Source organism: Amblyraja radiata, chromosome 4 (genome assembly GCF_010909765.2).
Source record: "Amblyraja radiata isolate CabotCenter1 chromosome 4, sAmbRad1.1.pri, whole genome shotgun sequence".
NCBI classification, from domain to species: Eukaryota; Metazoa; Chordata; class Chondrichthyes; order Rajiformes; family Rajidae; genus Amblyraja; species Amblyraja radiata.
The window spans coordinates 94,591,382-94,613,436 of record NC_045959.1 but is presented as its reverse complement, the minus strand read 5'-3'; the positions used below and the strand labels follow the sequence as shown (position 1 = coordinate 94,613,436).

The window sequence follows — 22,055 nt, the reverse complement described above, 5'->3', positions numbered from 1 at the left end:
ACAGGATGAGGCCAGGGTTACGATAATGATGAGGTATTGATCAGTCCATCTGGTTAATGTTAATGAGGATAACTTGACAGAGGGAGAGAAAAAAAAACATGAAACAATACAGCATGCAAAGTGTGACCTGCTCCACACAAACCATGCTGATTGACCCTGATTAACCCATTCTCTTCCAAATGCAGGTAAATTTAAATATAAATGCCAGATAGTCATATTGCAGCTTTATAAAACTTTTGTTAGGCCACATTTAGAGAACTGTGCACAATTCTAGTTAGCACATTACAGGTAGAATGTTGAGGCTTTGGAGAGGGTGCCAAAGATTTTCACCTGGATTAGAGGGTTTAACTGTAAGGAGAGGTTTCAAAACTTGGATTATTTTCTCTGGAGCAACAGAGGGGAGACCTAACAGAAGTTTACAAACTGGTGAGAGGCATGGATCATTATCAAATATTAGAGGGTAGAGCATGAAGGTGAGAGAGGAAAGGTTTAAAGGAGAAGTGTGGGGCAAGCCGGTGGCTGGGACAGCGTTCTGAGGCAGTGACCTGAGTCTGGGGTTCAGCCGCGGGCCAGCGGCTGCGTGTGCTGGACTGGAGGGCGGCAGCTTCGACCACCCCCGGGCCGCGGTGTTTGAACCGGCCCGTTTGCGGGGTTCGGTGAGCCGCGGGACTGTTGTACCATCGCCCGGTGGGGAATCGCCTCAGCGTAGAGGGAGAAGAGGAGGGAAGAGACAGTAACCCTAAGATTTTTGCCTCCACCACAGTGAGGAGGTGCTTGGAGGATACACTGTGGTGGTGTTAATTTGTGTTTATTGTTGTTTATTATTGTATGATTGTATGTATGACTGCAGGCACGAAAATTCGTTCATTTCGTAAGGTCTGAATGACAATAAAGGTATTCAATTCAATTCAATTCAAGTATTCAAGAGAGTGGTGGGTGTCTAGAATGTAATACCATGGGTGGTGGTGGGAGCAGATAAGATGGAGGCTTTTAGGTAAGCACATGGATATGTAGAAAACGGAGTGATGTGAATCATGTGTAGGCAGAGGGGTTTGTTTAAGTTGGCACCATGTTTAGCATGAATCTCATGTGCCAAATCTGTGCTACACTCATGTTCATAAGTGATAGGAGCAAAATTGGCCCTTTGGCCCATCAAGTCTATGCCATTCAATCAAGATTGATCTATCCCTCCCTCCTAACCCCATTCTCCTGCCTTCTCCCCATAAGTTCTGACACCCGTGCTCCTGTGCTGTCCTGTTCTATGTTCAATGTAAAACGCAAATCTCCTTAAATTGCAGAAGGCTTGACAACCTGAGTGACCTATTTTTCCTAACTTATATGTATGAGAGAAGATAACTATCAGGAATCCAACAATGGAGGTGTCTGAGACGGTACTGAAAGTATTGCTGTATATAAGTAAAATCAACCTATCCAAGAAAAAGCTGACATTTCAGACTGATAATTGTTCGCTATGGTGTGGTATCAATATTTTCCTACAATTTGAAGCGTGAAAATGTGTAGCTTTCTTTAGGGAATAAATAAACATTGAATACACAGTTTAATTTATTTTATGATTGCCCGTTCTTCCAGTAATGATACTCCCACTTTGCTGCTGGAAAATAATTTACACCCAGTTACAGTAAAGGAATGACAATTTAAATCAGAATGGTGAGCAAACAATTTCTATCCTTGTCTCTGTTGGACTTGGGAGGTCATTAAGAGCAGTCAAGGCTGCTGGACTTACATGTATCACCTGTTTGCACGACAAATTTTCCCTCCCTAGTATAAGTGCAATGAAACCTCAGGCAGAAACTAATTAAACCAGCGTAAATAAGTACAGACTTTAAACATATGATTTTTTAATGGTGTTGATTTATGGAGTAGATTTACCTGCTAAGTATTTTAGGTTTCCATAATGTGCTGTGTATATTTAATCCATGTAGGCAGTACAGCAGTAGAATTGCTGGAAAAACTCAGCGAGTGAGGCAGCATCTATGGAGCGAAGGGAATAGGCAACGTTTCGGGTCGAAACCCTTCTTCAGTCTGAAGAAGGGTTTCGACCCGAAACGTTGCCTATTTCCTTCGCTCCATAGACGCTGCCGCACCCGCTGAGTTCCTCCAGCATTTTTGTCTATCTTCGATTTTCCAGCACCGGCAGTTCCTTCTTAACCAGCGGTAGAATTGCTGCCTTACGGCGCCTGAGACCCGGGCTCGGTCCTGACTACGGGCGCTGTTTGCTGAGTTTGTTCGTTCTCCCTGTGACTATGTGGGTTTTCCACAGGTGCTCCGGTTTCCCCCACATTCCAAAATACATTCAGGTTTGTAGGTTCATTTGCTTTGGTAAAAAAAGTTGTAAACTTTCCCTAGTGTATAGGATGGTGCTGGTGTATGTCGGCACAGTCTCACTGTTTCCGCACTGTATTTCTAAACTAAAACTAAACTAAATATGAATTACCACAATAACTTTATGATTTTTATAATTATGACACATGATATAATTTTAAAGGGAAAAATAGACTATCATCTCGTCAACTAATATGCCCAATAAACCAGTAAAGTTTCACCATTTGTCCTAATTTCAGGTAGTGGGATTATGAATGGCTTGAAACAATTTCTTGTAGATATTCTGTACGTACCGAAATACAGCATTTGTTTTAACCTACTTTATATGGTACATGTAATATGGTTAAACTGGCAATGTGAAGCTTTAATGTCCAAAATAAAGCAATTATATGGTTTTAAATAGCCAACATTACGTTTTTGATTGCAATGATTTATTTGATTGATTTTGGTTGATCACACCATTCTCTTTATCACCTTCCTGGCTCCTCTTCTTCTTGCATGTGACATGCACAGCCTAAAGTTGTAGGACAACTTGTTCTATTTGATCTTATTTGATTGTGCACGCCAGGTTGATTACATTCTTCGAAACAGGGCGGACCACGTGAAGGTTGCAATCTCCCACCCCTTCCTGGCTCCTGATCACTTACATCTTCTCAGTAATCTAACTAGTTCAAATGGTTTCATCCACTCTCAGAGTTCCATTGTTGCTCTCCATCAACATTTCATCTATTTACCCCAATCAAGGTTTAATCGTTATTGCCATCAATTTTTCACTGGCTGCAGTTCTATGACCCATCACTGTCATTTCAACTATTGGTTGTAATTATTCCCACCATTTGAATACCTTTTTAAATTCTAATATTGCCAAATGTTAAAATTCCATTCCTTCTGTTTCAAATTTCATCATCATGACCATTACAAAATTCCAGAAATGATTCTCATCAAAGTCCTATCATTTTTCCACCTTCCAAGCTTTTTGAGTGTTGAAGCTAGACATACCCAGACAAATGGAGAGATCACTGAATGTTTCTAAATGCCCTTAATGCTACTACCAAATACGTATTACCCCCTTTTCCACATGTTATAACCAGCAAACTAATTGTAATTACAGGGTCTTATGTCTAAATTTCCATGATCCTAGTTGTTCTCTTCCCCTCTTCCCCTCCCTCCTCCCTCTCCCCCCTGCCCCTCTCCCCCTCCCTCCCCTCTATTCCCCCTCTCCCCACCCCCTCCCCTCTCCCTCCTCCCCTCCCCCTCCTCCCTTCCCCCCTCCTCCTCCCTCCCCCCTTCCTGCTCTCCTCCCCTCTCCCTCATCCCCCTCTTCCCCCCTTCTCCCTCCCCACTCTCCCCTATCTCCCCCTCCCCTCTCCACTCTCTCCCCATCCCCCTCCCCCCTCCTCTCCTGTCACGCTCCACCTCCCCCTCTCCATTTCCCCCTCCTCTCCCTGCCTCTCCACCTCCTCTCCACCTCCTCTCCCCTTCCTCCACTCCAACCTCTCTCCCCTCACCCCCTCCCCCCTCTCTCCCCTCCTGGTAGTTAGTGGTGTGTGTTTGGGGTGGTTAGTGTGTGTGTGTTTTGGGGGGTTGGGTGGTTAGTGTGTGTGTTTGGGGGGAGTGGTTAGTGTGTGTGTGTGTGTGTCCCATTCCCCTCTCTCCACCTCCCCCTCTCCTCCTTCCTGTCTATCTCCCCCTCTCCACCTCCCCTCTCCATTTCCCCCTCTCTCCCCCCTCTCCCTGCCTCTCCACCCCCTGTGTACACACAAATGCTGGGGAAACTCAGTGGGTGCAGCAGCATCTATGGAGCGAAGGAAATAGGCAATGTTTCGGGCCAAAACCGAAAAGAAATCAGTCTGAAGAAGGGTTTTGGCCCGAAACGTTGCCTATTTCCATCGCTGTAAGGCAACTCCACTGCTGTTGCCAAATATGAGGTTATCCACTTTGGCGGCAAGAACGGGAGTTTCTCCAGCATTTTTGTGTACCTTCGGTCCAGTGGTGGTTCGGCAGCACTTGTGGCGCCAGGGACCCGGGTTCAATCCTGGCTGTGGATGAGGCACGGGTCTGTGTGCGCGCTCTCCCCTGTCTCCCACTCGCATCTGCCCCCTCTCTCTCTCGCTGTTACACCTCGCTCTCCCGCTACTTGGCATCCCCGTTCCTCAGATTAAATATATTTTAATAAATGAATTATGAATAAAGATAAGAATTTACACACAGCCTATACAGCCAGCGCTTCGTTTGTTTTTTCTTTATGGTGAATGACCTTTGACAAACCCTATGATTTCTTGATTGCTGATTTCAATGGATTTGAAATAACATTGCATGTTATATTGTTTCATAAAGTATCATTGCACAAGTATCAATGGAAGTAATTGCTTGTTAGTTTCCAAAACAATTCTTACGTGGCATCCTATGCTGAAAATGGCAGCCTGGGTTCTTTAGAGGCAATGGTATCTGATTACTGTGGGAAGCTTACATAGTATCAATGATAGACAAAAGTGCTGGAGAAACTCAGCGGGTGCAACGGCATCTATGGAGCGAAGGGAATAGGCAACGTTTAGGGCCGAAACCCTTCTTCAGACTGATGGAGTATCAATGATTTTGTTTTTAAACAAAAATGCTGGAGAAACTCAACGGGTGCAGCAGCATCTATGGAGCGAAGGAAATAGGCAACATTTCGGGCCGAAACCCTTTTGTTTTGTTTTGTTTTGTTTAAGACTGGTTTGCGTTCAAATTTAATATTATTCGTGAGCTTGTTCATGTGTATGAGTATCTACAATTTCGCAGTTGATATTGCTGAAGAGGGCCTTTATTTAATCGAAAAATATTATTGGCATGTGACAGTCACCAGGAAGGCTGGATTTTATTGTCCATCCTTTGTTGCCTACAGAAAGTGTTAGTTCTTTCAAAAAGTTGAAAGGCAGACACTAAGCATTAAAGTAGTAGGCTTATATCTCTAAAGTTTAGTCAGAAAATGTCCAGTTCACAGAAATATCTTTTGACTTTCAATCAGAATGCTGATGATATTCTGAAAAACTTTTATCTCTATTGAGAGCACACAAATAATCTGAATGTCTATAAAATCCCAGAATATATACAAGGGCGTTTTTTAGTTATCATACTCTTTCATTTATCAAGTATTTTCTTACATTTCATTTCAGTCCATGAATTATCCTTCATTTAAAGTGATCCAATCTCTGTAAAGTGTACCACCTACCTTCCACCAGTTGTAAGACTTCTCAGGAATTGTGTAGTTGCTTTTCATCAGGATGGGGTTCATGTTCGAAACGTAACGCTCGTCAAACCATTCCGATAGACCTAATTCAGAGACACACTCGCTACATTTGCACAGTCTCATTGTCATGAGATGGTGTTGTGAAATATTTTTTGTGTAGGTAAATAAGGCAGAAATCAGCACAACAAGAAACACTAAATATAACAAATATTGAAGCCTCCCCAGCCTCAAAAAAAGCTTGAAACCAGCATGGTGAAGCCTGCTTGGCAACAGAGAAAAACGAAGAGCAAGAAGTGGGTCCTGGTCAGTGAATCAGTGTGAGATGAATTCTGCAAAATATATACTTAACAAAAAGATCTCTGTGTACAACTCCAGTTTGCACAAAATAGTAGCTACTGAGCAATAACAGCAGTTTTACTGTGGAATACATCTCTGAAATAAATCTTCAGAATAGAATAATCAAAGTTTTCAGAAAGCATTCAGTTGGTGTTTTCTTTCACGTCTAGCCAGTGGAGTGGAAAGTTACTGTGGTGTCAAGTCACTTTTCAATATTTTTCAATGGGCAGAGCCATCAATAATACCATATTGTATTTGTGCATTTGGGAGCTGCATTCATTGTGGATAGGATGACGTCTTTCACACCGATGATTTGAATACCAGTAATGTGGTCAGTCTTCTCTTCGAATTTTCCATTATGCCACTATAATTGCACAATTTCTTGAGTCAAACTGGCTGAGTAAACTTCCTCCTAAAAGAAAAACAACAGGTAAATCATGTGTAGGAAGGAACTGCAGATACTGGTTTAAACCAAAGATAAGATACCAAAAGCTGGAGTAACGCAGCGGGTCAGGCAGCATCTCTGGTGAAAAAGAATAGGTGGCGTTTCAGGTTATGACCCGAAGTCGAATCTGAAGAAGGGTCAAGTATGAAGAAGGGTCTCGACCCAAAATGTCACCTAGTTCTTTTCTCCATAGATGCTGCCTCACCAACTGAATTACTCCAGCTTTTGTGTCGAACAGGTAAACCATATCTAATCCATCCACCCACAAGACTAATAGAGAGCCAATCTCACCAGGCACCACATCCAAAGTCGATCATTGGACTCATTCAAGCATTTATATTTATAATAATTGTGAAACTTTCATGAACAAATGACATTACTCATTATAAGAAAAGTCTAGTGAAAAGATTATCTTGGAGGTCATCAGAAACGTCATAAAAATAAAAGGAGGAATTTTATTCTGTTCCTGTGCTTGATTCACAGGAATAGCAAGTTAACAGTTGGTTTGTTTCTGATGAGTGGAGGTTGATTTAGAGTGCACAGCAGCTCCATACAATCTGGACATCTTGGACAGCATTGCCCCTGGATCACAAAATCGTTCTGTCATGTCCAAGTTGAAGTTGGTGTAAATTGTTAGAGGCATTCACAGATATCTTTAACCTCAGCTTTAAGCCCATCTGCTTTAAGAAGACCCCTATTGTCTCAGTGCAAAAGTAAGTCAGGTAACATGTAAGGTAATAAGATAAGACTTTATTGCCTTCCACCACAGTGGGGAATGTGGAGGAGCCACTGTGGTGGATGTTTATGTTAAATGGTTATGTGGTTGTGTCTTGTTGCTTATTTGGTATGACTGTGTGGCAAACCAAATTCCTCGTATGTTGCAAAACCTACTTGGCTAATAAATTACGATTATGATTATGATTATGATGTCTTAATGACTACTATCTAGTGGCCCTGACATCCACCATAATGAAGTGCTTCAAGAGATGGTACAATTAACTCCAGCCACCAGGACAACCCTGACCCACTGCCGTTTGCCTACCATCGCAGCAGGTCCACACTGGATGCAAACTTAATTTCTGGAACAACCAACAAGGCTGCCTATGTCAGACTCCTATTTATTGACTATAGGTCTGCTTGCAAAACCATAATCCCATTGCAAATTCACCTCTAATTACGTGGACCTAGGATTCAGCTTACACCTCTGCCACTTGATCCGTGACTTTCTGACCCTTAAACTACAATTAACGAGGAGAGGTGACAACATATCCTCCACAATAATTCTCAACACTGATGCCCTGAAAAGATGCGTTCTTACTCCCCTACTATACTCCCAATACATTCACAACTGTGTGGCCACTCTCTGCTCTGACCATCTACAAGTTTGCAGATGACACCACTGTGTGGTGGGCCGAGTCACGAACAATCATGAGATGGAGTACATGAAATCAGGACCACAGGCTCTCCCCCAGTGTCGGCAAGATGAAGGAGCTACCTATTGACTTCAGGAAGCAAGGTGGAGTACATGCCCCAATCAGCATCAATGATACCAAAGTAGAAATATTTGAGAACTTTTAGGTTCCAAGTCGTAAATATTACCAGCAATATGGCGTGGACAAACCACATAAGTTTGCTGATGACACTGTGGTGGTGGGCCTGATCTCAGACAACGATGAGAAGGCCGACCGGGAGGAGGTGGCTGATCTAGCACTCTGGTGCCAGGATAACAGCCTCCTTTTGAACATCAAAAAAACGAAGGAGCTGATCATGGACTTTAGGAGGGCACATCATCCGAGGACGTACACTCCATTGAGGATAAATGGGGATCCTGTGGATAGGGTGAACTGTTTTAAATATCAGGGAGTCCACATCTCCGAGGATATGACATGGGCATCACACGCCTCAGCACTCATGAGTAAGGCAAGGCAGCGCCTTTACCACCTCAGGCAATTGAGGAAATTCAGAGTATCTCCGAGGATCCTCCAGTGCTTCTACGCAGTGGCGGTGGAAAGCATCTTGTCCGTAAACATTACCATCTGGTTTGGGAATTGCTCTGCCAAGGACAAGAAGGCTCTGCAGAGAGTAGTGCGTTCGGCCGAACGCACTATGGGAACTTCACTTGCCCCCCTGCAGGAACTATACATCAGGAGGTGCAACTCCAGAGCCAACAATATCATGAGAGACCCCTTCCGCCCCTGCAACGGACTGTTCCAGCTGCTATGGTCAGGCAAACGCCTCCATTGCCATGCGGTGAGAACAGAGGTTGAGAAGGAGTTTCTTCCCAGAGGCCATTCGGACTGCAAACGCCTATCTCACCAGGGACTAACTCTACTGAACATTTTTCCCTCCATTATTTATTATGTAAAGGTATATGTGTGTTATGATTGTGTTTATAGTTTGTTTGGTTGTTTGTCTTTTTGCACAAAAGTCCGCGAGCATTGCCACTTTCATTTCACTGCACATCTCGTATGTGTATGTGACAAATAAACTTGACTTGACTTGACTTGACATTAAAGCAACAGACAAAAAAGCACACCACCTTTATTTCATCAACAGACTGGAAATTCAGCATGCAGAGTGATGTAAATGTAGCCTAGTCCATCACACAAACTAGGCTCCCCATCATTGACTCCATCTACATTTCATGCGGCCTCAGGAAAGCAGCCAACAAAATCATGCACCGTTCCCACCGCGATCATTAATTTCTTCTTCTCGGTCCCATCGGGCAGAAGATATAGAAAGTTGATAGCACGTAGCATCAGATTCTGGATCAGCTTATTCTCCTCTGTTATCAGACTTCTGAATGGCCCTTCCATAAACTAGGGTTCAATCCCAATTCTCCAACCAACCTCATTGCAGACATTGAAATTTTACTCTGGACCTTTTACAGTCCAATGCTGTGAACTATATTCTGCACTCTGGTATCTTTCTCTTCACTTCAATGTTATTCTTGTGTTTGCCTTGATTGTATTCATGAATAGTATTATCTGCTTTGATTGGATAGCACGCAAAACAAAAGGTTTTCACTGTTCCTCGATACACGTGACAAAAATAAACCTAAACATAACTGCCATTGATATGGCATTTAGGCAACCATTTTTTCCTCAAAATTAAGTCTGGTTCTGAGAACATCAAGACCTTGATGGACCTTAGACAGTGACAGACTGTTTTCATAGCCCCAGAGCTCAAGAGGCTTTGACATTGCCATCCTGTGTGAGACAAAATTGACTGCAGATGACCAACCTACAGAATAAGATGCAGTCTGAAAGAGTAAACTGAAGTATTGCTGTATTCTTTTGGTAGCATCTACCACCAACAATGAACTAGTCTCAGTTATGGTAACTCCCACTGTGGGGTAAGTGAACACATCATGACCCTCTCACAAATATCTAGCATGCTATGATCATCCACATATTTGTCCCATTTCAGGAAGTTACATATCTGGCAACAGCAGCAGAGTTGCCTTACAATGGTTACAGCACCAGCAACCAAGTTCGATCCTGGTGCTTGTCTGTACGGAATTTGTGCATTCTCCCCATTGACCTGCATGGGTTTTCTCCGAGGGTTTCGGTTTCCACCCACACTTCAAAGACCTACGGGTTTGTAGGTTAATTGGCTTGCTGTAAATGTAAAAATTGTCCCCAGTGTAGGGTAGTGGTAATGAGCAGGAATCGCTGGTCGGTGAGGACTCAGTGGGCTGAAGGGCCTTTGTCCGAGCTAAAATTATATTACTAAACAAAAGTAATAATACTTCTACACACATCTGGGATGTGGACTGGACATTTTTAAAGATCTGTGTAGAAGTATTATTACTTTTGTTTAGTAATATAATTTTAGCGCCAATTTCCTTGGACAAACCAATTTCCTTGTGCAACTGCAATGTCAGGGTTAGAAAAGACACGATCATCTGAAACGTACAAATGACAAGGATAAGAGCCTAACTTCTGAAAATATGCTTAGAGCATTTTCTTGTTATAAACAACATGTCTCTGGTCCAAACAAAGCCAAATATTCAATCACTTCCTTATCTGAACAAGAATTTGCTAAGATGTCCCCGTCATCTGCCACATGACTTTTGTGATTACTGATCGCCACCTAATTTGCTCCGTAATCTCCATCAGTCTGACCCCAAAACAATGATGGCGACAGAAATGTTGCTGAAACAAAATCAATGTTAAAGGACTCAAAGACCCTGCTTACAGACCCAGACCCTCCAGTCAATAGACAATACGCAACAGGTGCAGGAGTAGGCCATTCGGCCCTTCGAGCCAGCACCGCCATTCAATGTGATCATGGCTGATCATCCCCAATCAGTACCCCGCTCCTGCCTTCTCCCCATATCCCCTGACTCCGCTATCTTTAAAAGCCTTATCTAGCTCTCTCTTGAAAGTATCCAGAGAACTGAGGCAGGGAATTCCACAGACTCAAAATTCTCTGTGAGAAAAAGTGTTTGCTCGTCTCCATTCTAAATGGCTTACCCCTTATTTTTAAACGATGGCCCCTGGTTCTGGACTCCCCCAACATCGGGAATATGGTTCCTGCCTCTAGTGTGTCCATACCCTTAATAATATAATATGTTTCAATAAGATCCCCTCTCATCCATCTAAACTCCAGAGTATACAAGCCCAGCCACTCCATTCTCTCAGCATATGACAGTCCCGCCATCCCGGGAATTAACCTTGTAAACCTACGCTGCACTCCCTCAATAGCTAGAATGTCCTTCATCAAATTAGGGGACCAAAACTGCACACAATACTCCAGGTGTGGTCTCATTCAGGCCGTATCCAACTGCAGAAGGACCTCTTTGCTCCTATACTCAACTCCTCTTGTTATGAAGGCCAACATGCCATTCGCTTTCTTCACTGCCTGTTGTACCTGCATGCTTACTTTCATTCACTGATGAACAAGGATCCCCAGATCCCGTTGTATTTCCCCTTTTCCCAACTTGACACCATTTAGGTAGTAATCTGCCTTCCTGTTTTGCTAGCAGTGGATACCAAAGTCCCTCTTCATAGTTAAAAAGTAACATCTTGGTTAATCTCATCCATATTCTCTCTGGCGCCATCACATTTTTCCTATAGTGTGGCAAGAACTGCACACCGTACTCCAGGTGTAAGGTCTGGCCAACGTAAAGGTGTGACCCCATTATCAATATTCAAGGGTCACTCCTGACCAGAACTTCAATGTGACTGATGTCTACTACAAACCCACTGACTCCCATGGTTACGTTGACTATACCTTCTCACATCCTGCCTCCTGCATTCCTTTATCTCAATTTATCCATCTAAACCACTCTGCGCCTAAGATAAGACTTTCCATTAAGACATCCCAGATATCCGCTTTCTTCAGTAAACCTGGTGTTTTAAAAACGTTGCCTATTTAAAAAATGTTGCCAACCGAAACGTTGCCTATTTCCTTCGCTCCATAGATGCTGCCTCATCCGCTGAGTTTCTCCAGCATTTTTGTCTACCTTTGATTTTCCAGCATCTGCAGTTCCTACTTAAACAACTGGTGTTTTACTTGTTGTGGATGTATCCATCACCCGCTTTGTCCAGCAGATCTGCTCTTGCTCCCCCTACCCCTAGAAGGAACAAAGATGACATTTCCCTGGTCTTAAACGTTCATCCCACCAACCTTTGCATTCAACACCTCATTCCCCAAAATTCCACCACCCTCCACTTGTTTCCACCATCAGTAACATCTTCTCATCGCCACCCTTAAATCTCCTCCCTCACCTCCATCCAGGGACCATAGCAGCTCTTTACCTTACTTTAGAAATACAGCATGGATACAGGTCCTTTGGCCCACCGGGTCTGCAGTAACCAGCAATCACCCCGTACACTAGCACTATCTTACAAACTAGGGACAATTAACAATTTACAGAAACCAATTCACCTACAAACCTGTGTGTCTGAACCAGGGGTATAACCTAGAGAAAATCCACTTGGTCACAGGGAGAATGTACAAACACCATACAGACAGCACCCATAGTCAGGATCTAACTAGATATCTGGTACAATATGGCAGCAACTCTACCGCTGTGTCACTGAGCTCTTCCAGGTGAGATAAAGGTGGACATGCACCGTGTCAAACCTCACCTACTGGATTTGGTGCTTTCGATGAGGCCTACTTTACATTGGCGAGACCAAGCGTAGACGAGGTGATTGTTCCACCAAACATTTGCACCTAGTCTGTCAAGGCTTCATGGATCTCCCGGTTACTAGCCATGTTAACACCCCTTCCCATTCCCATACTGACCTTCCTGCCCTGGGGCCACCTCCATTGCCAGAGTGAGGCCACATGCAATTTGGAGGAAAATCGCCTCATATTCTTCTTGAGCAGTTCACAGCCTAATGGTATGAACACTGAATTCTCCAATTTTCGGTAACAACCGCCCATTACCCTCTCTCTTTCCTGTACCCTACCATCCTGGTGCACACCCCTTTCTCCCACTATCCCACCCCTCTATTTTACCTCTGCCCATGTTCCCTTCCACCTATATCCCTCCCTTTTTGCTTTACATTTCACCCTACTTGATACCCTTGTGACTCCTTTGAATCACCATTCTTTGTCCAGCCATCTGCAAAACAAACCTCCTTCAACTGTATGCACCTTAATTCCCAGGCCATGTCCTGTCCCCGCCTTTGGAGATGATCAGCCATGATCACATTGAATGGCGGTGGTGGCTCGAAGGGCCAAATGGCCTACTCCTGCACCTATTGTCTATTGTCTATTGTTCCCAGCTTTTTAGACAATAGACAATGTGATCATGGCGGATCATCCACAATTAGTACCCCATTCCTGACTTCACCCAATATCCCTGAACTCCGCTATCTTTAAGACTTCTATCTAACTCTGTCGTGAACGCATCCAGAGAATTGGCCTCCACTGCCTTCTGAGGCAGAGAATTCCACAGATTCACAACACCCTGGGTGAAAAAGTTTTTCTTCATCTCCGTTCTAAATAGCCTACCCCTTATGTTAAACTTTGGCCCCTGGTTCTGCACTCCCCCAACATTGGGAACATCTTTCCTGCCTCTAGCATGTCCAGACCTTTAATAATCTTATATGATTCAATAAGATCCCGTCTCATCCTTCTTAATTCCAGAGTATACAAGCCCAGTCTCTCCATTCTTTCAACATATGACAGTCCCGCCATCCCGTGAATTAACCTTGTGAACCTACACTGCACCCCCACGATAGCAAGAATGTCCATCCTCAAATTTGGAGACCAAAACTGCACACAATACTTCAGGTGTGGTCTCACCAGGGCCATGTAAAACTGCAGGACCTATTTGCTCCTGTACTCATCTTGTTATGAAGGCCAACATGCCATTGGCTTTCTTCACTGCCTGCTTACTTTCAGTGACAAGGACCCCTAGATATCATTGTACTTCCCCTTTTCCTAACTTGACACCTTTCATATAATAATCTGCCTTCCCGTTCTTGCCGCCAAAGTGGATAACTTCATATTTATTCACATTAAACTGCATCTGCCCACTAACCCAAACTGCCCATCACCCTGCATCCTCATAACATCCTCCTCACAGGTCACATGCCCACCCTGCTTTGTGTCATCTGCAAATTTGCTAATGTTACTTTTAATTCCTTCATCTAAATCATTAATGTATATTGTAAATAGCTGTGATCCCAGCACCAAGCCTTGCTTTACCCCAGGAATCACTAGTGGCCTGCCATTCTGAAAGGGACCCATTAATCCCTACACTTTGTTTCCTGTCTGCCAACCACTTTTGGTTCCCTAATTTGAGGAAGGACATTCTTGCTATTGAGGGAGTGCAGCGTAGGTTTACAAGATTAATTCCCGGGATGGCGGGACTGTCATATGCTGAGAGAATGGAGCAGCTGGGCTTGTACACTCTGGAGTTTAGAAGAATGAGAGGGTATCTCATTGAAACATATAAGATTGTTAAGGGCTTGGACACGCTAGAGACAGGAAACATGTTCCCGATGTTGGGGGAGTCCAGAACCAGGGGCCACAGTTTAAGAGACGAGGAAACACTTTTTCTCACAGAGTGTGGTGAGTCTGTGGAATTCTCTGCCTCAGAGGGCGGTGGAGGCGGGTTCTCTGGATGCTTTCAAGAGAGAGCTAGATAGGGCTCTTAAAAATAGCGGAGTCAGGGGATATGGGGAGAAGGCAGGAACGGGGTACTGATTGGGGATGATCAGCCATGATCACATTGAATGGCGGTGCTGGCTCGAAAGGCCAAATGGTCTACTCCTGCACCTATTGTCTATTGTCTATTGACTTCCTGTTATTTTCTGTTACTCTTTAATAGTTTCCCAATCCTCTGGCTTCCCGCTCATCTTTGCTATGTTAAACTTCTCTTTTTTATTTTTATTTTTGCTATGTTATACTTCTTTTTTTTGTTTTTATACTAGAAACATAGAAACATAGAAATTAGGTGTAGGAGTAGGCCATTCGGCACTTCGAGCCTGCACCGCCATTCAATATGATCATGGCTGATCATCCAACTCAGTATCCCGTACCTGCCTTCTCTCCATAACCTCTGATCCCCTTAGCCACAAGGGCCACATCTAACTCCCTCTTAAATATAGCCAATGAACTGGCCTCAACTACCCTCTGTGGCAGAGAGTTCCAGAGATTCAACACTCTCTGTGTGAAAAAAGGTTTTTTCATCTCGGTTTTAAAGGATTTCCCCCTTATCCTTAAGCTGTGACCCCTTGTCCTGGACTTCCCCAACATCGGGAACAATCTTCCTGCATCTAGCCTGTCCAACCCCTTAAGAATTTTGTAAGTTTCTATAAGATCCCCTCTCAATCTCCTAAATTCTAGAGAGTATAAACCAAGTCTATCCAGTCTTTCTTCATAAGACAGTCCTGACATCCCATGAATCATTCTGGTGAACCTTCTCTGCACTCCCTCTATGGCAATAATGTCCTTCCTCAGATTTGGAGACGAAAACTGTACGCAATACTCCAGGTGTGGTCTCACCAAGACCCTGTACAACTGCAGTAGAACCTCCCTGCTCCTATACTCAAATCCTTTTGCTATGAAAGCTAACATACCATTCGCTGTCTTCACTGCCTGCTGCACCTGCATGCCTACTTTCAATGACTGGTGTACCATGACACCCAGGTTCTCGCTGCATCTCCCCTTTTCCTAATCGGCCACCATTTAGATAACAGTCTGCTTTCCTGTTTTTGCCACCAAAATGGATAACCTCACATTTATCCACATTATACTGCATCTGCCAAACATTTGCCCACTCACCCAGCCTATCCAAGTCACCTTGCAGTCTCCTAGCATCCTCCTCACAGCTAACACTGCCCCCCAGCTTAGTGACATCCGCAAACTTGGAGATATTGCCTTCAATTCCCTCATCCAGATCATTAATATATATTGTAAATAGTTGGGGTCCCAGCACTGAGCCTTGCGGTACCCCACTAGTCACTGCCCGCCATTGTGAAAAGGACCCGTTTACTCCTACTCTTTGCTTCCTGTTTGCCAGGCAGTTCTCTATCCACATCAATACTGAACCCCCAATGCCGTGTGCTTTAAGTTTGTATACTAATCTCTTATGTGGGACCTTGTCGAAAGCCTTCTGGAAGTCCAGATACACCACATCCACTGGTTCTCCCCTATCCACGTTACTAGTTACATCCTCGAAAAATTCTATAAGATTCGTCAGACATGATTTACCTTTCGTAAATCCATGCTGACTTTGTCCAATGATTTTACCACTTTCCAAATGTGCTGCTATCCCATCTTTAATAACTGACTCTAGCAGTTTCCCCACAACCGATGTTAGACTAACTGGTCTGTAATTCCCCATTTTCTCTCTCCCTCCCTTCTTAAAAAGTGGGGTTACGTTTGCTACCCACCAATCCTCAGGAACTACTCCAGAATCTAAAGAGTTTTGAAAGATTATTACTAATGCATCCACTATTTCTGGAGCTACTTCCTTAAGTACTCTGGGATGCAGCTTATCTGGCCCTGGGGATTTATCGGCCTTTAATCCATTCAATTTACCCAACACCACTTCCCGACTAACCTGGATTTCACTCAATTCCACCAACTCCTTTGACCCGCGGTCCCCTGCTATTTCCGGCAGATTATTTATGTCTTTCTTAGTGAAGACGGAACCAAAGTAGTTATTCAATTGGTCCGCCATATCCTTGTTCCCCATGATCAACTCACCTGTTTCTGACTGCAAGGGACCTACATTTGTTTTAACTAATCTCTTTCTTTTCACATATCTATAAAAAATTTTGCAGTCAGTTTTTATGTTCCCTGCCAGTTTTCGTTCATAATCTATTTTTCCTTTCCTAATTAAGCCCTTTGTCCTCCTCTGCTGGTCTCTGAATTTCTCCCAGTCCTCTGGTATGCTGCTTTTTCTGGCTAATTTGTACGCATCATCCTTCGCTTTGATACTATCCCTGATTTCCCTTGTTATCCACGGATGCACTACCTTCCCTGATTTATTCTTTTGCCGAACTGGGATGAACAATTTTTGTAGTTCATCCATGCAGTCTTTAAATGTCTTCCATTGCATATCCACCGTCAACCCTTTTAGAATTAATTGCCAGTCAATCTTGGCCAATTCACGTCTCATACCCTCAAAGTTACCTTTCTTTAAGTTCAGAACCATTGTTTCTGAATTAACAATGTCACTCTCCATGCTAATGAAGAACTCAACCATATTATGGTCACTCTTGCCCAAGGGGGCACGTACAACAAGACTGCTAACTAACCCTTCCTCATTACTCAATACCCAGTCTAAAATAGCTTGCTCTCTCGTTGGTTCCTCTACATGTTGATTTAGATAACTATCCCGCATACATTCCAAGAAATCCTCTTCCTCAGCACCCCTGCCAATTTGATTCACCCAATCTATATGTAGATTGAAGTCACCCATTATAACTGTTTTGCCTTTGTCGCACGCATTTCTAATTTCCTGTTTGATACCATCTCCAACTTCACTACTACTGTTAGGTGGCCTTTACACAACACCCACCAGCGTTTTCTGCCCCTTAGTGTTTCGCAGCTCTACCCATATCGATTCCACATCCTCCAAGCTAATGTCCTTCCTTTACATTGCGTTAATCTCCTCTCTAACCAGCAACGCTACCCCACCTCCTTTTCCTTTCTCTCTATCCCTCCTGAATATTGAATATCCCTGGATGTTCAGCTCCCAGCCTTGGTCACCCTGGAGCCATGTCTCCGTGATCCCAACTATATCATAATCATTAATGGCTATCTGCACGTTCAACTCATCCACCTTATTACGAATACTCCTTGCATTGAGACACAAAGCCTTCAGGCTTGTTTTTACAACGCTCTTACCCCTTATACAATAATGTTGAAAAGTGGCCCTTTTTGATTTTTGCCCTGGTTTTGTCTGCCTGCCACTTTTACTTTTCACCGTGCTACCTATTGCTTCTACCCTCATTTTACACCCTCTGCTCTCTGCTCTTGTACCCATCCCCCTGCCACATTAGTTTAAATCCTCCCCGACATCACAAGCAAACACTCCCCCAAGGACATTCGTTCCATTCCAGCCCAGCTGCAGACTGTCCTGTTTGTACTGGTCCCACCTCCCCCAGATCTGGTTCCAATGCCCTAAAAATTTGAATCCCTCCCCCTTGCACCATTTTTCAAGCCACGTATTCATCTGCAATATCCTCCTATTTCTACTCTGACTGGCCCGTGGTATTGGTAGTAATCCAGAGATTATTACCTTTGAGGTCCTACTTATAAGTTTATCTCCTAGCTCCCTAAATTCATCTTGTAGGACCTCATCCCTTTTTTTAACCTATATCGTTGGTGCCAATATGCACCACGACAACTGGCTGTTCACCCTCCCCCTCCAGAATGTTCTGCAGCCGTTCAGTGACATCCCTGACCCTTGCACCAGAGAGGCAACATACCATCCTCGAGTCTCGTTTGCGGCCGCAGAAACGCCTATCTATTCCCCTGACAATTGAATCCCCTATTACTATTGCCCTTCCACTCTTTTTCCCCTCCTCATGTGCCGCAGAGCCACCCATGGTGCCATGAACTTGGCTGCTGCTGCATTCCCCTGATGAGCCATCTCCCTCAACAGTATCCAAAATGGTATACGTCTTTAGGAGGGAGATGACCGCAGGGGACTCCTGCACTACCTGCCTACTGCTTTGCTGGCTATTGGCCACCCGTTCCCTTTATGTCCTCTTACCTTTTACCTGCGGTGTGACCAACTCGCTGTACGTGCTATCCACGACTTTCTCAGCATCGTGGATGCTCCAGTATGAATCCAGCCGCAGTTCCAATCATTCAATGCGGTCTGCCAGGAGCTGCAGCTGTACACACTTCCTGCAAACGTAGTCACCAGGGACACCGACCATATCCCTGATCTCCCACATGTTGCAGGCTGAGCAAACCACGCTGAGCATACTGTCCTTGATTTCCCTTGTCAGCCACAGTAACCTTTTCCTCCCCTTAGAATCTTTCTTCCTCTTTGGTATGAACTGATCCTGGACCTTTCTCTCTCCACCACCCCCTCCAACGACAATCAGTCTGAAGAAAGCTCCCAAATCAAAATTACAAAGGGTCACAAACCGACAACCTGACTCACCTATCCATTCCTTCTGAATACATGCACTCAGTCCACCAAGGCATGTGGAAATTCCCAGTTGCTAACCAACTTAACTCCCCTTCCCATACTGACATTTTTGGTCTGGGCCTTTTCCATTGCCATATACAAACTGGAGGAACAGCACCTCATATTCCACTTGGGTAGCTTGTAACACAATGGTATGAACATTAAATTATCTAATTATAGGTAACATCTACAAAACACCCTCCTTCCCCATTTCTCCCTATAAACCCCTCCCCTTTCTTCCTCTCCCTCCCTCCCTCCCTCCCTTGAGCCCTGGCTGACTATCTTTCCCCACCCTCTCCACATAGATTCCTAAATAATTTATAACGCGTCAACCCTCTAGTTACACAATCCCATTCTCAACTCTCTATTCCTTTCATCTCAAACCTTATGTGTGTTCATTTCTGTCCTTTGGTCCAACTTTCTGCCAATCAAAATCTCTTCCTCACCAGTGTTCTTCTATCACCTGCCATGCTTTGTCCTGCCCCGCCACTCTTCTAGCCTTTTTTCCACCCACTGGTGTAGCTGGGACATGTTGGCCCGTGTGGGCAAGTTGGGCCGAAGGGCCTGTTTCCACACTGTATCACTCTATGATACAATGACACTCCTGCAATCAGTCTGAAAAAGGATACCGAACCAAAACATCACCTATCCACGGTTCTCCACAGATGCTGCCTGACCCACTAAATTACTCCAGCTCTTTGTGTCATATGCAAGATTCCAGCATCTCCATATCTCCAGACAGATCAATATTGTGGCTACAGGAGGTAGACACAAAATGCTGGAGTATCTCAGCGGGACAGGCAGTATCTCTGAAGAGAAGGAATGGGTGACGTTTCGGGTCGTGACCCTTCTTCAAACTCAGGCTTGTGGCTACAGGAGCTAGCTAGAGGCTAACTATCTTATGACGAGTGCTCACCTCCTGACGCCACAAGGTTTATTTTCACTATAAATCACAAGCCAGGATAATAACGGACTATTCTTCATATGTCTGAACTAGCAACAGTAACTCACAAGAAACCTGTCAACTTTCCTAAGCATTAATTCCATACACCACTGGTGCAGAGTGCCTATCATTTGTAGCAACAATAAAATGCATTGCCCTTGTTCACCAAGGTTTCTCTATTACCTCCCAAGCTTGTGATACTAACCATCAACACAAGGGTAGTGGGTGCATTCGCACACCACCACCTGCACCTTCTCCTCCGAGTGGCCGACCGCCCTGACTTGGAAACATATCTTCGGTCTTTCATTGTTGCTAGGTCTAAATTCCCGAATTGCTTTCCGACAGCATTGTGGGAATACTTCAGCAGAAGAACTACAGATTTAACACTTAGGCTCACCAAGTCAAGAGCCATTATAGTTATATGGACGGGAAAGGAATGGAGGGTTATGGTCTGAGCGCAGGTATATGGGACTAGGGGAGAATACGTGTTCGGCACGGACTAGAAGGGTCGATATGGCCTGTTTCCGTGCTGTAATTGTTATATGGTTATATGGTTATATGTGTCCCAGATAGGACAATTAAATTCTTACTTACTTACAGAATATGTAAACATAATAGAAAACGGAAGATAAAAGTTCAGCGTGTCGAAAGACCATGGACCATATATGCACAATAAATAAAGACATAGTACAATAATAATTATAGACTGTTATTGTTCAGAGCTTATTTGATGTCGTGTTTAATATCCTGATGGCTGTGGGGAAGCAGCTGTTCATGAACCTGGATGTTACAGATTTCAGGCTCCTGTACCTTCTTCCCAATGCAACGGAGAGATGAGTGTGTGACCAGGGTGGTGTGGGTCTATGATGATGTTGGCAGCCTTTTTGAGGCAGCGACTGTGATAGATCCCTTCGATGGTGGGGAGGTCAGAGCCGGTGATGGACTGGGCAGTGGTCACAATTTTCTGCAGTCTTTTCCTCTCCTGGATGTTCAAGTTACCGAACCAAGCCACGATGCAGCCAGTCTGTGTGCTCTCGACTGTGCACCTGTAGAGGTTCGAGAGAGTCCTCCTTGACATACTGACTCTCTGTACTCTTCTCAGGAAGTAGAGGTGCTGATGTGCCTTCTTTATAATTGCGTCAGTGTGCTGGGACCAGGAAAAATCTGCACGCCCAGGAATTTGAAGTTTTTTACCCTTTCCACCATCGTCCCGTTGATATAAATGGGATTGTGGGTCCCTATCCTACCCCTTCCAAAGTCCACAATCAGTTCCTCGGTTTTGCTGGTGTTGAGAGCCAGGTTGTTGTGCTGGCACCATTTGGTCAATCGGTCGATCTCACTTCTATACTCATCGCCATCAGTGATTCGTCCCACAACAGTCGTTGGCGAACTTGTTGATGGAGTTCACACTATGTCCGGCTACACAGTCATGAGTATAGAGTGAGTACAGCAGGGGGCTGAGCACACAGCCTTGAGGTGCTCCTGTGCTGATTGTTATCGAGGATGACACATTTCCACAAATACGGACAGACTGTGGTCTGTGGATGAGGCAGTTGAGGATCCAATTGCAGAGGGATGCGCGGAGACCCAGATCCGTGAGCTTGGTAACCAGCTTGGAACGAATGATGGCATTGAACGGCGAGCTGTAGTGAATTAGTAAAGGACAATAAACGAAGGCCTTGCCTGTGACACCCAGGACCAACATATCAACCCGACCATCAAGAGCCACACTATTTCCATATCATGCCATTATTAGCACCTGCAAAGTGATACCAGAAAACACTATGAATGACGAATTGCTTAAAAACCTGTGACCAACAATTCTCAATGGAGTTTTTCTGTGGAGATAATATGAAATACAGCACAGGAACAGGCCCTTCTGCCGAACATGATGCACAGTCAAACTAATCTCCTCTGCATGCACATGACCCATATCCCTTCATTCCCTACAAATTCATGTAAGGCTTTGTATGGTAGACCTCTCCAGAAGATTGGCACTTGGAATCCAAAGTGAGCTGACTGATTCGATCCAAACTTGGCTTGATGATAGGAGGCAGAATGTAGTGGTGAAAGGATCTTTTATTAATTGGAAGTCTTTGATCAGAGGTATTCGCCATGGACCAATACTGGACCCTTA

General features: G+C 44.3%; 1 protein-coding gene across 2 annotated transcripts in view; it reads right to left on the bottom strand.

Annotated features, from left to right (window-relative positions):
• LOC116972375 (CMP-N-acetylneuraminate-beta-galactosamide-alpha-2,3-sialyltransferase 1-like) overlaps positions 1-22,055 on the bottom strand; it is a 98,256-nt gene that overhangs the window by 33,167 nt on the left and 43,034 nt on the right. The window contains exon 2 of one of the 2 annotated variants that reach the window (XM_033019966.1): positions 5,555-6,320. The exons of the other annotated variant lie outside the window; for it this stretch is intronic. Within the exon in view, the coding sequence (XP_032875857.1) occupies positions 5,555-5,701 (147 nt within the window). The 5' untranslated portion in view covers positions 5,702-6,320. The remainder of the gene's footprint in view (positions 1-5,554; positions 6,321-22,055) is intronic. 2 annotated transcript variants of the gene reach the window in all.